Source organism: Heliconius melpomene, chromosome 14, assembly GCF_056956725.1.
Source record: "Heliconius melpomene rosina isolate 202511_hmr_F chromosome 14, ASM5695672v1, whole genome shotgun sequence".
Taxonomy (NCBI): domain Eukaryota; kingdom Metazoa; phylum Arthropoda; class Insecta; order Lepidoptera; family Nymphalidae; genus Heliconius; species Heliconius melpomene.
In genome coordinates, this window is record NC_140402.1 from 4304743 (window position 1) to 4322724 (window position 17982).

At 32.8% G+C, this 17982-nt stretch overlaps 1 protein-coding gene and 3 long non-coding RNA genes across 7 annotated transcripts; 2 read left to right on the forward strand and 2 right to left on the reverse strand.

The window, feature by feature from the left end:
- The first annotated feature begins 1296 nt into the window (after window positions 1–1296).
- LOC146532024 (uncharacterized) lies at window positions 1297–2800 on the forward strand. Its single transcript, XR_014878731.1, has 2 exons — window positions 1297–1452; window positions 2209–2800. It is a non-coding gene; the product is annotated as an uncharacterized LOC146532024 (long non-coding RNA).
- On the reverse strand, window positions 2750–3799 carry LOC146532025 (uncharacterized). Its single transcript, XM_085196987.1, has 2 exons — window positions 3565–3799; window positions 2750–3273 (listed from the first exon to the last, which is right to left on the reverse strand). The coding sequence occupies exons 1-2, from the start codon at window positions 3604–3606 to the stop codon at window positions 2917–2919; spliced, it is 399 nt and encodes a 132-aa protein (XP_085053113.1). The 5' UTR covers window positions 3607–3799; the 3' UTR covers window positions 2750–2916.
- LOC146532026 (uncharacterized) lies at window positions 3792–10833 on the forward strand. 2 transcript variants are annotated; one of them, XR_014878736.1, is made up of 2 exons: window positions 3792–3930; window positions 10593–10833. It is a non-coding gene; the product is annotated as an uncharacterized LOC146532026 (long non-coding RNA). The 2 variants fall into 2 exon arrangements; XR_014878735.1 differs by having other exon boundaries at window positions 10598–10833.
- On the reverse strand, window positions 10779–14351 carry LOC146532027 (uncharacterized). Of its 3 annotated transcripts, none has more exons than XR_014878732.1 (9): window positions 14265–14348; window positions 13844–13895; window positions 13291–13317; window positions 12912–12938; window positions 12453–12479; window positions 11892–11918; window positions 11469–11495; window positions 11319–11380; window positions 10779–10918 (listed from the first exon to the last, which is right to left on the reverse strand). It is a non-coding gene; the product is annotated as an uncharacterized LOC146532027 (long non-coding RNA). The 3 variants fall into 3 exon arrangements; XR_014878733.1 differs by having other exon boundaries at window positions 10784–10918; window positions 11315–11380; window positions 14265–14349; XR_014878734.1 differs by having other exon boundaries at window positions 10831–10918; window positions 11325–11380; window positions 14265–14351.
- Window positions 14352–17982: the final 3631 nt, after the last annotated feature.

Consider the following 17982-nt stretch of genomic DNA (forward strand, 5'->3'; position numbering starts at 1 on the left):
ATAATTTACTATTTTTAATATAATTTACTATTTTTATTTATTTACGTATATATTTCCATTTATTCGCTCTGGTGTCGAGACAAAGCGCGGCGTTAAGTTCTGCCACTCAACACACAATGCCTCCAGAATTCGGCAGAAAGTGGGGAACAGAGTGTCTTAACACTAGGTTCCCTCTGCCTACCTTGCTGTGTGCGAGTTAAAGCGATTTAATTTAAATTTTTTACTATATTTAAACTTAACATGTCAAATGTATATTTAAACAAGCACACCTAAGTACGTGTGGTAAATTGTAAATAACGCGATACGTATCTAATGACTTTTGATGTGCACTTATCTCGTTTCCTTCTCGCTTGTTATTGTCGTTTGTTTTGTGTGCATCATCGAGTGGAGCATTAAGGTGGCTTTGTTGTCGCTAGGGTACAGGCGTCACCTCCGGTGGTTACCCAATTTATTGTTTATTGAGAGAGGGTACATAAAGGATGTGTGGATGAGGAAAAAATGTATTTAAAATAATTAGCAATATTGGAAATTAGGTGGAAAATTGGGATGGTAGTGTTTTAACACCAGGTTCCTGGTAGTTCCTGGTCCTGTCTTTTCTATACGCGAAACACAATGGGAAGATACAAACATATATTAATTGTTATCTTAGTCCTTTCTTTTTCTGGCTACAAATTCTGGTTAAAATTGAAAATAAAATTTCGTCTTCTTCTTTCTTAAAAGGTTTTCTTATATGTTTTGAATAAATTATATAATATTTATTTTGTGTGTATACTAACATGGAAATGCCAATAAGAGCACTTTGTTCTTACTCAATTAATTTAAAATCTTTATCTATAAAGCCTTCTGAAATATAATTCTAAATATCAGCTTTTTATTTCATTCTAATAATAGTGGAGTTACTAATTTTTTTCCAATAACAATATGTGAAAAGTTTGAATCTATAATGTTGTTAGTGAAAAAAACCATTATTTTTTATAATATATTTATTATAATTATATTTTTGATGGATAGATTAATAAATTTTGAAGTAATATGAGTTTAGTCATATTTGATACATTTAATAAGACTTATCAGCTTCACACTGTATCCCGCACACAGCAGGGTAAGTAGAGGGAACCTAGTGTTAAGACACTACGTTTTTTTAAATAAGATTTAATATATGTAAACCTATATCAAACATAGAAATCGATGAAAACATTTAAAATGACATATGCCAATTCGTAAAATATATTAGCCTAATTTTCTCCAACTTCGCAGCCCTCACGCGTTATATTGTCAAGTAATTTTCTCTTCACGCTCATTAATGGCACACGTGCGTGGCCAGAGTAAATCGGATTTTCCTGTTGATGCTCCAGTAGGACACCAGACCTGATATCGTCCACAGTGCTGTATGTCTGTAAGGGTGTTCCAGCAAACAGCATGGATATTCGAATAGTGCTCATCTTTTGTCTTGTAAGTGATAATTTATTTTGTATATTTTTCTTGAATATTTAGGTCAATACTAAGGATTGTATGGAGAAAGTAATTTTATTAAAGTAAGTTATCGTTGCCGATATATTAATAGTATGCAGCGTATAAGATTTCACACGCTCTAGTTATTATTGTATTCAAATCAGTTACTAAGATATGTAAAACATGTTATATGTATTATATTGTTTCATAAATGAAATTAATTTATAAAATTATCTTTTTTCTCGTATCTTTCATTTTATTTTAAAATTTTATTTTTCATTTAATGCTGAGTTTGTTTTTTTTTTATGTTCACGCTGTATTCCACATATAGCAGGTTAAGCAGAGGGAAGCTAGTGTTCAGAAACTCCCTTCCTCACTTTGCCGAATTCTTGAGACAATGCGTGTTTAGTGCCAGATCTCAACGTCGTGCTTTGAATCGTTGCCAGACGGAAGAAATAATTCATTTTCCCAAATGGTAATCGAACCCACAATCGTTGGATCTACAGTCACACGCTTCATTAACTGCGTCATGAGGTCCTTTATAATAAAATAGTATAATCAATAATAATAAACAAAACCACGGTACGATATTAGTATCTGTAAGCAAAAGTAGTCATATCCATAGGTATGCACTTGCTAATGTAATATTTATGAGACCTACTTAAAGTGAAATAGATTTATAAGGGTACAGAAGTGTTTTAGTAATTATATAGTCAACATGCCTTGCATATTAAAAAAATATATATTTTATTTTAGTGTTTTGCCGTTTACGTGTCAGCGTTAACCCTGGAACCTGATCGGCCGAAAAGGGACGTTATGGACTCCATGAAAAACGCCTGGAACGAAGTTGTCAAGACCTTGGGCGATGCTGGAGACGCCGTTGTACATGTTTTCAAGCCAACAGAGAAAAGTGTCATCGACAAAATGGCGGACGGGGTCAAAAGCCTCACGCAATAACCAGTTTGCCAGTAATATTATATTGATTATGAACGTAAGCTAGTTATAGTGTCTACCATGAAATATAAATGCATTTACAATGTTTTTGTACCTACTTACTCATTAAATGTCAATTTTAAATATAATATAAGTAATTTGATCATTGTTGTACAATGTTGTTTTAATAATTTGATGATATCTAATAAAAGTAATTATATCGATTTGACAGATTAGATATTTTTCGATATTTAATAGTGACATTTCTATTTAGTCCAAAAATATTTAATCTGTGGTATAGTTACAGGTAATAATGATACGTCATTAACACAATTTCGTAATATTAAGTTAATTAAACAAAATGTTATTTTAATGTTTTATTAATAACAATAATAATTAATATAATTAACAGTAATTGTGTATTTTATTTTAACATTATAATAAAATAAAATTGACTTAAATATAGATTCAGTGCATCGATACATTATAAACCATTGAAATGGTATTGTAATCAAACAATTAGTTGCGCAATTATACGTCACTGTGGTAAGGTACATCGGAGTCAATAACGTCGAAACCCACGCATTTGCGATTGTCATCTGGACTATCGTTCAATATTTCTATTAATTTATCCGTTTTTGGTTGTAAATTTTTCGCAGTGCCCTCAGGATAATCTGGACGTTTGTCATACGAGAAGTCTTCGTTCTGTTTGTGACGCGACGGCATAATAAATATGCCGGCGGACACTTCTTTAGTAGTGGTTTCCTGTTCCTGGGCGAACTCGTAGTTTTTACGTTGCAAATCTGATATATTGTACTGATAGTTTTCCGATTTGTGTCGCTCCCTGCAGAACATGCAGTACGCTATCCACGCGAGCAGGAAGACAGACTGAAAGGAAATAGACATGGAATGGACATTTACGGTTAATACCTATATACTGCATAAAATAGGTTTAATTTCCAGCAAATAGCGCAGATACAACGAAGCAACTCTTAAGACACTCCGTTCCCCATTTTCTGCCAAATTCCAAAGGCATTGCGTGTTGAGTCGCTTTACCTTGACACTAGAGCGAAGGAATGAACTAATGAAATATTTCATTTCCTCGAGAGAATCGAACCTGCAACCTCTCAACCTGTCAAACTGTGGCCTCAAAATAACTTAATAATACAAAAATCTTACCAGTATCAAAGCACATATGAATCCTACGATGTATACAGTCATTTTAATTGTTAAAACGTTATTATAGAATCTAGAACGTTTCTGTGTCACAGTGGAGCAATCGAGAATGGAATAGTCGCTGGCGGTCGCCCCGACGTCGTTGTACTCAATTAAACCCAGTTGTGAAGTCTTTTAGTGTGTGATGTCATTGGATTCATTGAAGTAAATTCATTAGATGATATCTTTTGAAGCTATTTTAAATTCCTAAAATACTATATAGGAATTTTTCATTAAATTTATATTATAGGTAATTCAATAGAAATGTAAACACGCGTAGCGCAGTGTATGTAAAGTTGTTTACTGTCGGTCGCATTTTCCTTGAGAATGGTAGGTATTAGTTGTGTTTATAGTTTTTTTTCTATGTGTTTTATATAATATGTACTTGTATATAGATATATGTATGTGATACGAGCACGTGTGTAGCTTGTGGGTAGGAGTTTGCCTTCATTGATAGTTTGCAGAAAAGGTTTCATCAATTTTATGGACGTTAAATTGAAATACTAATTTGTATTTAAAATAATATTTAGGTTTCTTATGTAATACTGGCGACCAAAAAATAATAACTTTAGGTTGTCCTTCATTTTGTATAATAAAATTATACAAAATTATTATATAAATTATAGTCTGTTTTTTTTTCTATAAACTATAGATATTATTATAAAGATTCTTTAAAATCAATTCAGTAGTTTTTAAAATATACAGGATGTAACGCGTTCGACGGATCAACGGTTTTGTATGGGTAGAGGACCTCAGTACCTATTCATTTCGCTCCCATGTATATAATAGCCGATTTGCAATGATTTGGCAGATATTAAGCAATTTTTGATTTTTTTGGAAAAAAATCGAAATTTTGAAGAAAAACAGCCCAACTGTTGAGTCTGCGCTCGTGATTTTTTTCTCAATAGTAAGCCTTTTGTATAATGTAATATTATTTGGGATGTGACGATGCACAGCATCTGTGAGAGGGCGCTGTATACTTCCCTTTGATTATCCAATGATTTTCACTTCCGGTTGCTGTCTTCGACCAATCAGCGATCGCCGGAAGTCACGTGGTCTCAGGTGGTAGGGCGCCGGAACGTATAATAGGCGACACTACGCTTCTTACCTCATAGCGTCGTTATTTCCCATTAGAGTAACATCGTTTAAAAGTGAAAGTGCTGTGGTAAGTGTAGTGTTGGAGGTGGAATTTCTTCACATCGTGAACCGGATTTCTATATCGGGCCTACTCCTGGAAAGGCCTCCAGCAAAGATGTTCATCCTCATCAAGAGAATTTGCTTTTGTGAAATTCAAAGGTAACAAAATGGACAACGGGTGAGTCATTTGAATCTCTTGTGTAACAAGTTTCTACATGCATGTAATACTGTTCTATTGCTTGGTATTATATATACCAATACTGTAGTGGATTCTGAGCTTACCGAACACGGCTGTGTTATAACCTACAATAAGGTTAGGTATATGTCTCAGATTTTCAGCAGTTATGGCCCAATTTTATTCAACTAACGGGCATTGCAAAAAGCAAGAGGACTCATCGCTTGTTTAACGCTCTCGGCATAATGTCATGCGATGTAAACGGAGTTTACTAAATAAATCGGTTTTCACCGAGTTTACTTAGTTGTATTATCCATTAATATACTACCTTCGTTTAAATACGATAAATTCGTTAGGAGCGTATCCTGAGCGAGTTATCAAATATATAAAAAATTCTGTTCTCCTCATATATATCAGGGAAGCGGATTATTTAATAGTTGCCAGTTGTCAAAACCAGATGGCGTTGCCTGTCACTCTGACGTGACACCGATCGATGACAATCAGAAATGGGATCGGAACAAGCTCCGGTCCCAACCACCTTATTCTGCGACATATATAAGTCTGTCTATTTTTAGATAAATCTTTTTTATTTATTTGTAATAGGATAATTACTAACGTTGTTGAAATGTTATAATCGCTGGGAGCGTATCCTAAGCGAGTTAACGAATAACAATGGATAAATCTGCGTGGGACTTTCTTTTGGCTTCTTTTGACAATTGCAGGCGAATACTCGGAAGAATTAGACACAAGGATTCGAAGACAATTTCAAAGCCTCCTGGCAGGAAAAGTGTTTCAAACACAGAATATCGGAGGTTCATTTTCTCAATCCTGGAGGAGTGAGGATAAAAGAATTGTGGATTTGCTGCTTATTCATGGTTACTGCCATCGCTGTGAACGTCATAACATTTAGCAATGGGCTCCATAGTATTTAGCAATCACGGGATCTTCTGTATGGCCTCTTCGGCAAAAGTTCTAGCACGTCACCTTATCTTAGTTGCCCTAAGAGGGTCTCGGGCTATTACTTGACATAAGGTATGTCCAACTATTTAAAGTGCATTTATCCGTACATTAGAATTTAAAAAAAGCTCGGTACTATTTTAATGCTCTCAATTGTACGGGAGGGGGGCAGTTATAAGGAGGCTGCCTCTGAGCCTATCGGAGGCAGTGGCTGATGGTTTGGGCTCCGTAGGCCCTTCCCGGTTTAATCGCGGGAATGCATCTAGCCATTTACCTCCATGCCACCAATAATCCTTTTCCAAGATTATTTGAAGCAGTTAGACCTTCGTCAACCGTACATGCATCAAAAATTGAGAAGCATGCGTTGAGTATGAAACTCTAGCACGTTTAATTATACATTAGCAATTGTCAAGTATCAGTGCATACCGGATATCGGAAGTATGGAGTGAGAACCCGCCGACGGGTAACACAAGCCCAGAACTTAGTACAAGGGTGTTGCATGATTGTTAATAATTTTATTTAAATGTAACCGTATCTTCCTGTATACATGGTGTTAAGAAATACGGAGGCTGCCTATGGGTATATCGGAAACGGGTGTAGATGGTTTGGGGGCTCTGAAAACTCTTTTCGACTTAATAATGAGCATTCTCCATATCGTCTCTGGCTTTATCCAATAAGAATTTTCAAGCGGTTCGAGAAAGCAAGGATAGAAAATAGTTCGACTCACGTTCTACAACTGATAAAACAAACCAATAGGATATGGATGGTTGAGTAATGGATAAAAAGAAGCAATGTGTCAAAACTAAATTAAAAAACTGACTAAAATAGCGGGTTCAAGTATTATAAAAAGTCGCCGAAAGTTTCTTTGGGCTAATTTAGCATTACCCTCGTGCAAGTGAGTGCACATCCCCGCGAGTGCCGCGGCAAAAGTATTTTATAGCTGACGTACTATATAATAGATACCGTACATCCCTGTGGTGCATTCGAGTAGCCATCAGAATTGAAGCTGATGTAGTGGAAGAAATCTATAATCCATCTAGAAGAAAAGAATCCAGCTAGAAAACGCGACGGCGACTGATGTTAGTATTTGGAAAAAGAAGTAAAATTTGCATCTAGCAAGAGTAAGAAGCAGGAGAAGAAGGAAAAGAAGGTAGCTAAATAATTCAGAAGGCAAATCAAGACCAAATTAATGTCGCCAGTTGAGCGACTTATTACTGAAGTTGTTAGATATGACAAAATATGAAATGCGAGAATTACAGACGACAACCTTTTATTATTACCAAGTTGTTGGATACCATAAAGTATGATAATCAATAATATTGCAAAAAGACTATCAAGAAGTTTCATTCGTTTTTTGTAACTTTGGTTCCAAAGCTGAGGAAAGCTAATGAAAATAATCGTCTTCATGGGACATGAGGGCTGTGTAAAGGTAGTTACATATATACCTTGGCGATATCCACGTGCGTAACGTAGATATTCCGCCGCATATTGCCATGAGTTTTGCATAAACTGAACCTGGCTAGCGAGGTATACACGTAGTCACAACTCCAATATGGCGGAGAGCATGTTGGATGTCTACGACATCATTAAGTCCGGGGAAGTCGGACGTTTAAATTGAGTGCATCTGTATTTAAATCGTATATTTTGATACTGTAAAATTGCTCCTAAAAGCGAATTTCAGAGAGTGAACTATTGTAGTTCTAAAATACAGCTAAGAAGCGATAATTGAAATATTATAAAATTGATAACTTTATATGTAAATGTACAGTAGTATCAATTACTTAATAATTAATTAATTAATTAATTAATTAATAATCATTAGTCGGCCTGAATTTTGTTGAAAAACTAATGAGCTCATAAACTCACATTTTCTAACGCATCATATATCAAGTACTGTACCTAAGTAGCAGATAGGACATTCATATCATGAATTGTCGGTCTGGTTGCGGATCGGGTAAGCATTCATTGATGCTTTGGTGAAGTTGTAATACTCAAAGTATGTGATAATGAAATTTTACAAATGCGTTCAAAGGTTTGACCAGTATAAGAATATATTATTGGGCTAAGTACATAATATTTTATAGAGCATTCTATTAAATACTCTAGTGTTATAAATATGTTGTACTAATGGCATCAATTACAGGGTAAAAATTAACTTGGGTAACTACTTCATCATCATCATCATCAGCCTGTCCTCGTCCACTGCTGGACGTGGGCCTCTCCAATGGCGCGCCGCTGGGCTCTATCTTCGGCTCTCTGCATCCGGCCGTTGCCGCCACCTTGCGGACATCGTCACCCCATCTAGCGGGAAGACGGTTTTTAATTACGCTTGCCAAGGCGTGGTGTCCACTCTAGAACGCGTCTACTTACTATAAATTTATTATAGTTGTTAAAAAAGGAAGTATGGAGTTGGTTGCCGGTTCTATCTACGACCCGCTGTCTGAGCCGGAGATGGTTTCCAATAGACCGGACGACATTTTCATTGTCATTTCGATCCTGCTCGTACTTCTAACTTTATATTTCGTTTAGAAATATTTTGGTGAAACAGGTGACCTGTCGAAAATTACGCTCTAGAGACGGTGGTGTCATCCTAAGAAAAATGTTTTTCTAGGTTCTACATTAAGAAACTAGCTAGACCACCGGAAACAGGCTACAAAAGGTAACAATTTTGTTGTGTAACTTAGAGGTGAGGCTACGCAAGGGCTTCATGAATAATAATGAATACTTATATAAACAGGTTATTAAATTATTATCAAAAGAAGTGAGCACGTCTAGCTTTATTATTTAGACGGTTATGCGAGCTTCCTTTCCTACTCATGCTTATCAGCGAGTTGCGGATCATCTTTTAAAATTTGTTTGTATGCAAATTATAAGTAAATCTAATAATTGAAGTTAGATTATTTTGGCTCAGCTTCCGGCAGAGCGATTATTAATTGAATTAAAAAATTAAGCAATTAACAATTTGCTTATAAATAAAACAATGTTACTCATGTTTTTTGTGGTTTTACAGATCAATTTATCTGAATGTATCAGAATCAGTTTATACAATCATTCTGATTTAGATCACATAGCGTCGTGCGTGGTCACCAGGAGTTATAAACACGTCTCTCACAGATGCTGTGCATCGTCACATCCCAAATAATAGTACAAGTTTTACATAACAATAAAACTTGTATTATTGTGGAGAGACGATGCACAGCATCATTTTAAGGCTCCTGGTGAGAATCTGCTATGAGGTAAGAAGCGTAGTGTCGCCTATTATACGTTCCGGCGCCCTACCACCTGAGACCACGTGACTTCCGGCGATCGCTGATTGGTCGAAGACAGCAACCGGAAGTGAAAATCATTGGATAATCAAAGGGAAGTATACAGCGCCCTCTCACAGATGCTGTGCATCGTCTCTCCACAATAATACAAGTTTTATTGTTATGTAAAACTTGTACTATTTCAAAATTATCGGCTAATAAATTTTATAAAATACCTTCTAGTTTTTTATTCCTAAGACATTTTAATTATGAAAAAAATCGTATAGCAATTACGCTATCAGGTAATTGTTATACGGCTATAAGTAGGCGACAATTTTTTTTTTATGAAGAAATCATAATAATATTGTCACCTTGTTACTCTAGTCTTATATAATTTAATTTTATTTTGATTATACGCAGATAGTATGTCTTTCCTAGGTTAAACACAGTTAACGTTTTGAAGATAAATTTTATATATCAAATAAAATATATCTTCTACATATATAAAATCGAAAGGTCACTCACTCATCACGAAATCTCAGAAACTACGAGTGCTAGGAATCTCAAATTTTGCATAGGAGTTATTTATAGGACGTAGTTGCTCGCTAAGACGGGAATTTGCAATATTCGACTTCTAAGGGGTTGTTTTTGGGGTCGAAAGTTTGTATGAAATTTCGTTACTACAAATGCTGGGAGTCTCAAATTTTGCATAGACGTCACTAGGACGTAGTCATGGAGACAGAAATTAATAATAACATAGTTCACGCGGATGTAACCGCGAGCGGGCCGCTAGTTTTTTTTATAAAGAAAATACAATTTTAAAACTAGCAATGAAACATTTACTATTATTGCTTTTTAAAAACCTTTTTATATAGAAAAGAAAATGAGAAATTCATTTTGTAAACCGAGATATTCTATATCTACTTTTATAATAGAGTTTTCTCTAGAGAAATTGTGTTTATAATATTGTAATGTGAAATGGATAGGTAGAAAGGCGGATTATGCTTGGATGCCTTACATTATATATATACGTTATTGCATTTTATCTGTTCAAGCCTTAATCTCCAAAGAAAATATTTAATTCTTTACCTATAGCTTAATGATTCTTTTTAGTAATATTACAAGAAATCGAAATATATTTTTTATCTTTAATATTTTACGGATAATTAAATGGAATCTACATATTGCAATATTTATTTATCATTTTATCTATGCTTATATATTTTTGCAATTTTTGTTTTTTCTTTCCATACTGGGAACACGAAAACATTTTAAACCGTTACCTCCCATGAATATCATGACTATTATATTTAAAATAAATTCAATTTTTTACAATATAATAATATCTTTAAACTTATTCTATGTATTGATTGCAATTTACGAAAATAATCCGAACAATATATTTAGAAACAACAGTTTTAGGAAACTGTCAATTATACTGTAAAAAAATAGAAATTAACATATCCAAAAATGTTCAGTGCAGGTGTACTTCAGATCCAAGGTTACCTCAATGGCTGTAAATTGTATTGTCCACATATATTATATAATGACTACAATGGAGTTTAAATCGATCAATCACGCCGACGGATGCTGTGGACTTGACCCCCTTGCCCATCCAGGTCACCGGGAGGTATTGTTATCTGAACAGAAATAAATCTACGTTTGTACTAATTTAAACTTTATTTGGTATATTTTTTACATATTAATAGTTTTAGTATATGATTGTCTTTTTGTTGTGTTTGTTGTTGAAGTCCATTAGTTTGTTAAGGTGTTATATCTGGCCTGTAGAATGGTTGTTGTTTACCTGCAATTTATAAAGCATTTTTTTTTATTTTACGTTTATATTTCCATTTCTTTGAGTTCTGCCACTCAACACGCAATGTCTCCAGAATTCGGCAGAAAGTGAGGAACAAAGTGTCTTAACACTACACTAACACTACGTTCCCTCTGCCTACCCTGCTGTGTGCGGGATACAGCGTGAAGCTGATTTTTTTTTAATTTGTTTATGTACTTTCTATTAAGTATATAGAATGGCTTAACTCAACGCCGCACTTTGAATTGACAAGAGCAGAGAAATAAAAATAATTAAACATTTCTCCATGAATAGTCTGTGTCACATATAAAAAAACAAGAAATACTTAATTAAAATACAATTTTGAAGTTAAATTATGAATATATGAGACATTTTAACATTTAGTACCTACTATATATAAGAATAACATAAAATCTGTCGGTATATGTCAGCTATCTTAATCCACCACGTTAACTGAAACAAAATAAAATAAAATTAAGTATAGATTATTAATAAAATATAATTTAAGTTATTAAAAAAAAAAAAATAAAAGTTTAAATACCTTGTTGGTCTCTATCAACTACGTCTACTGAAATAAAAAAAAAACAATGAAAAATTTTAGAAACATTTGTTTTATATTTATGGATAAACTCAAATAGTTTTTACGTTTATAACAGTTATCCAATATTTTTTTTAAGCAAATATGTGTACAAAAGTACTCTACAACAATATACATAAATTGAATAATATTCATAAAACGTAACTTCATGCTTTTCCCCGCGAAAATAAATAATTTAAATGTAGTCATACCCCTGAGTTTTCATCGAACCTACACTCGTCGAATTTACAGTCAGATGCTGTCCCATTGCATTACTTAATAATAATTAACATAATTCATATATTATTTCTTCAATATTATATTACGAACATAAAATAGGTTTTTGTTAAATATTATATAACAGTAAAACGTAAAGGAGTACCGTACCTTGGTAGTTATCATCTACCACGTGCACTGAAAAAAAAGGTAAAATAAATTTAAATTCACATCTTAATATACACGTATTCAATTCTATTTAATTATTTAAAAAAAAAAACAGCAAAATAGATGCTTAAATGCTTATTTCTTTTTATTGCGTTGACTTAGAAGCTTGTTTTTTCTCTGCTTCAAAAACTACAGATTTAAATACAAATATTAATTTCAGCTAGATACTTTCACGCGTTCTTGAAATAAATGGTTTCGACTGGAGAACAAAGTGATCTTATAAGGGTTCCGTTTATTTCGTTTTTAGATACGAAACCCTAAAAATCTAAGTATATTCATAATTTTGTACGAAATTAATTACAAACTTGTATTTGTAGTTCATTTCGTACAAAATGAGTGCATATTCCCGCAAACATTAGTTGGTCAATTTTTATGAGTAAAATTTGACCTGTTGGCCTGTAGTCCTGGAATTGGTCTGGAAGCCTCAGCGAGCGAGTCTGACTCGCACCAACTTAATGTTTTTTTAATTTAAATAAAGATAATAAGATTTTTTTTGTACTGTACCTTGGTCTTCTCCATTTACAACGTTCACTGAAACGAGACAAATTGAAATATAATTAAGAGAAATAAATCGATTATTCGATTATTATATATTAATCGAGATAATTCGATTATTATTTATTAATTCGATGCAATTTTTATGAAAAAAATATGAAGCGTAGAAAGCGTTGGGATCACGTCGTGTCACGCTGTCCCAAAATAGATTCTGTGGCCCTTATCGGCAAATACATATTAAAGAATCGTGAAATAATTAAAAATGTCCGATTACATTACAGTGAATGTAAATATTTTAATTTTAATTTACAAAAACCATCTGGTATGGTATAATTTAATTATTACATAAACAGACAGCTATCCTGCATGACATTCAATAGACATTAATTCCATACATTACGCTTTACTTGTTTTACTTGTTAGTATTTCTTTTAAAAAAATGCTATTAATAAATTATAAAATGTATACCTTGATGGTTTTCGTCCACCACTTGCACTGAAACAAGAAGAGAGTAAGGCATCCGCTGTATTCACAATTTCACATATATGTACACAACTTATGTGTCATTGTCATAAATCAAATAAGATTCTGTTTATTAACAATTAATGAAAAAGGAAACTTTTTTAAAGGCTCACGTTTTCTCCACATATAGCAATGTAGTTAGAGGGAATCTATTGTTAAAAATCCTAATCGCCTAACATTCGAGGCAATGCGTGTTGATTGAGAGAATTCGTCTTCACATTTTTGCTTTGATACTAGAGCGAATAGAATGAAAATATTAGTATTCCCACAAGTGAGAGTTTCTATAAAAATAAAAATAAAAATTCTATAAAATTAAAAATAATACCTTGATTATCTCCATCTACCACTTGTACTGAAAGGTAAAAAAAGAAATATATTTATACTGTATAACATTTTGTAACCAAAATTACTATGTGCAAAAACGAATACATTACCGCTATAACTGATCGTACAGTACAATTGATTACAATTAATTATTGTAAATTATATAATAGCAATAAATTAAATATATTTGTTTACATTTTGTCGCAAGCTCAAATGAATAGATTAGAAGAGAATATAGTGAAATATTCTCAGTTTATAGTTTTCCGCGACCGTTCGGGATGTTGTGTGTTAAATGGCGAAACTCAACACGCTTTTCGAACAAAATATTTAATATTTTCATTTCTTCGCTCTTGTTCAAGAGGCTTCTTAGCACGGCGTTGACTTCCGCCATTCATCACACCGCATCCGAATAATTCGGTGGAAATTAAGGAACGTGGTATCTTAATAGGTAGCGGAGTGTCTTTACCCAGGTTCCCATGTTCTCTCTGCCTACCCTGCTATGTGCAGGATTCAGCGTGAAAGTAAAAATAACTAAGAAGAACAAACAATATCACCTTGTGGACGCGCAGCAACAAGCGCTACCACCACCATCAATACTAAAATATACTGCAAAATAAAATAAAACAAAATAAGATAATAAATAACAAAAAATATTTTATATAATCTAGTGAAAATATTTTTAAGTGGAACTTAGTTTAGTTTAAGTAACATTTTATAAGTACCTTTATATATATTATATACTCGTTAGTCGTCAATTTATTCGTTATTTTTACATTATTTTTTTCCTTGTAGGTATAAATGGAGCTGCATGAAAGCAAAGAAATCTTTAGGAATATTTTCCAAGAAATTAATTTTATAAATCATTATTGATAAAAACGAAATCATTTTACCATAAAAATAAGGATAATTAAACAAACATTCTCTAAATATTTTTGCAAATGTGAAACTGTGGAAATAGTAAAATTTTGTACGTACCGTAAGTTTAGACATGTTTTCTAATTTCCGTGTAATTTCCGTTAGTGTCAACGAATTAATAAATGTGTTCTTATAGAATATACGATTCGAGTAACCGATAACCCCGGATCATGTTGATTCTGATAATAATTGTATTTTTACATTGTGTTTGTTTTACACTCGTTACAGATTTATGTCATTTAAAAAATAATTTAATTTAATATATAACTTTTTCACTTATGAACCGAATTAAATAAAATAGACACTAAATAAAAAAGAAAATTTCTCAAATACAATAGTAAATACTACATTTAAATCAGTTAAGCCGTTTTTAAGATTAGGGTGCATAGATAAACAACCGAATTTTTTTAAAATAATTGTTTTGGGTTCTATTACATTGATTAATATAATAGAACTCAAAACAATATGAATATAATGGTGTGGTGTCGTGGGACACCAGGTAGGAACGAAGTTCCTTCGGCTAATGTAGAATCGACATAAATTGCAAAAAAAGTCGTGCCCAATTTTATGTAGGTTTTCTTGATTTTTCTCTTAAATTTTGCTGATTAGTTTTTATTTAAGTACAAGAAAGTATTTAGGAAATTCAGTATTTTAGGAAAAAATTATAAGTTACTTAAAATAAAAAAACATCGTAATTCAAATTATCAACTAAAAAAAGAAAGAGGGAGAAAGAGAAAGGTATTATACACTACTCGTCTGTGTATGCGACTGTCGCGCCTGCGCACGTTCATTTAACGGTTTTATTCCACGCATTTTTCTTACGGTTTTACTATCACATTTTTTTCAGTTCGGTCACACAGCGAAATCCCTATCCCTTCCAAGCCTGCCGTAAGGAACTTCGTTCCAATAATTATTTTCTTATATATATCTGATGTACAGAAATTGATAAATTATACGAGATACGAGTTTCTGTATACAAGTGTTGGATATATATCCTTCTGTATCTTCGACTTTAGTTTCGAAGGTTAACTGAAATCCTTGCTTTATTGTATACTTTTTTAACATAAATATGATAAAAAGTATACGATAAAGCAAGGATTTTAGTTAACCTCCAAAAATATTAATAATATATTCACATAAAAAAATTACACATAGGCCTCTCCAATGGCACGCCACTGAGCTCGATCTTGCCGAGGTGTGGTCTTCACTCTAGAACGCGTTTACCCCAACGGTCATCGGTTCTGCGGCAAATGTGACCAGCCCATTGCCACTTCAGCCTGCTAATCCTTAATTATATCACCGAGTAATTTTTTTATTACATTTAGAGACATAAAGAAGCGTGAGCCCCTGCCTTTATTTCTTATCACAAAGGTTCAATAGCATGAGCTCTATTTCCAGTAACTAATTAAAAAAAAAACAAAATAGTCACATGTGATGAAACAATGTTTGGCTTTAGCATGAAATATCTAAAAACCATCTTCGATCTCTAAGGAAAGTAGACTTTTATTATTACCCGTGATACATTGAGGTGGAAAGTGGGAAAATGTCTTAACACCAGATTCCTTCTGCCTACCGTGCTATATGAAATTTTGTTCAAGAATCTGATTTTTTCCATGGGGTACATGGGTTGAAATGGATAGGTGCTGAGGTTCTCTACCTATAGACCGCTGAGCCGTCGATCGAGTTATATCTATATATATAAAATCGAAAGGTCACTCACTCATCACGAAATCTCAGAGACTACAAGTGCTAGGAATCTGAAATTTTGCATAGGAGTTACTTATAGGACTTAGGTGCTCGCTAAGACGGGAATTTGCAATATTCGACTTCTAAGGGGTTGTTTTTGGGGTCGAAAGTTTGTATGAAACTTCGTTACTACAAATGCTAGGAGTCTCAAATTTTGCATGGACGTCACTAGGACATAGTCATGGAGACAAAAATTAATAATAACATAGTTCACGCGGGTGAAACCGCGAGCGGGCCGCTAGTATCTATATATATAAAATTGAAAGGTCACTCACTCATCACGAAATCTCAGAAACGACATGTGCTAGGAATCTCAAATTTTGCATAGGAGTTACTTATAGGACGTAGGTGCTCGCTAAGATGGGAATTTGCAATATTCGACTTCTAAGGGGTTGTTTTTGGAGTCGAAAGTTTGTATGAAACTTCGTTACTACAAATGCTAGGAGTCTCAAATTTTGCATAGACGTCACTAGGATGTAATCATGGAGACAAATTAATAATAACATACTTCACGCGGGTGAAACCGCGAGCGGGCCGCTAGTACTGTATATATATCTATTTATATTAAGTTGGTATTGTTGGTATACATGACCTGAGTCAATAGGTATATTTCCATTATTAGCAATTGATATATACAAAAGGAAACAAATTTACAACCAATTATGATCCATGACGCCACCGTTGCACAAAGAAATAGTGTTTTACTAGACACGTGATGGTGGTCGGTTCGAACCCTTCTAAGGGAATGGTTATATGAATAGAAACTGCTTTAAGCATATATTTAAAATTTATGTAGCAAGTCTTTATATACTTTATATAAAAATTAAAAAAATATATATTTTCTTATATTTATGCCTTGCGTAAATCTTAATTTCTTATAGTTGTATCTAAGTGTTAAGACACTCCCGAGCTCAATATAGCAAAGTTAATTTATATAAAGGACTTTATCTGTTTTAATTGTAGCAAATATATTACAAAGATATTTATTTATGTATGGGCAATTTCAATGGCATTATTGAAATGATAAGTGCTTGACATATTTCATTAGAATCGCCTCATAAGGCATTCTCTGTTAGTATGTTTAGCGAGAACTAACAATTAACACCACGTCATATGCAAGTCTTGTGAATTCTTGACTTTATATAATAATTCGATTTATTTATTTCATAAAATATTAGTTTTTTTCTATTCAGGCCGATCGTGGAGGGGATTGTGGGTTCGATTCTCACTTGAGGATATGAAATGTTTTTTTATTTTGGTTTCTTCGCACTGGTGCCGAGGCAGTGCGCGGCGTTGAGTTTCGCCCGCTTCCGATAGAGCGTGAAGCTGAAATATATAATAGTTTTTAAACTGTGTCTATTTTTAACATAGTTTTAAACCTAAACATTTTTTATTTTTACATTCTTCATTTCGCAGTAGGGAGATTTTGATTATTTGTTTTTGAAGAAGACCATAAAAAATATTATTCATTATTTCTTAAACGCTACAATTAAGATAAAACATCTTGATTTACTTACGTGTACTTCCTAACTGTAAATAGCATAAAAACGGATATATTGAACGTTTTCCTGTGCTCAGTAACATTTTTTTATATTTATTATAATTATCTTATGAAATATTTAATTAATAAGGTATTTTTTAAATATTTTTTACAAAAAAAATTAAGTAAAGCCATATAACATAATAGGTACAGGCAAGTTACATATATTTTGCAAAATATTCTTCTAGAAATAAAGGAAATTATAATTATTAACATTATTAATAAAATACTAGCCAATATTTTAACTTAAACAACATTATTTTACGACTAGTTTTCATTTAAACTTTTATTTATTGGATTTTTAAATTGTTTTATCATATAAATGTATGTAATTGTTAATACTGTCACTATATTCGGAAAAGGTCCATAAACGAGAACGTAGCTGTCGACTTTTAGTGCTTTTCTTAATTCATTATATTATTTTTTATTTATATAAAATTTTTATTATAAACATAATGACAAAAGCATTGTTTACTAATATATCTATGAAGG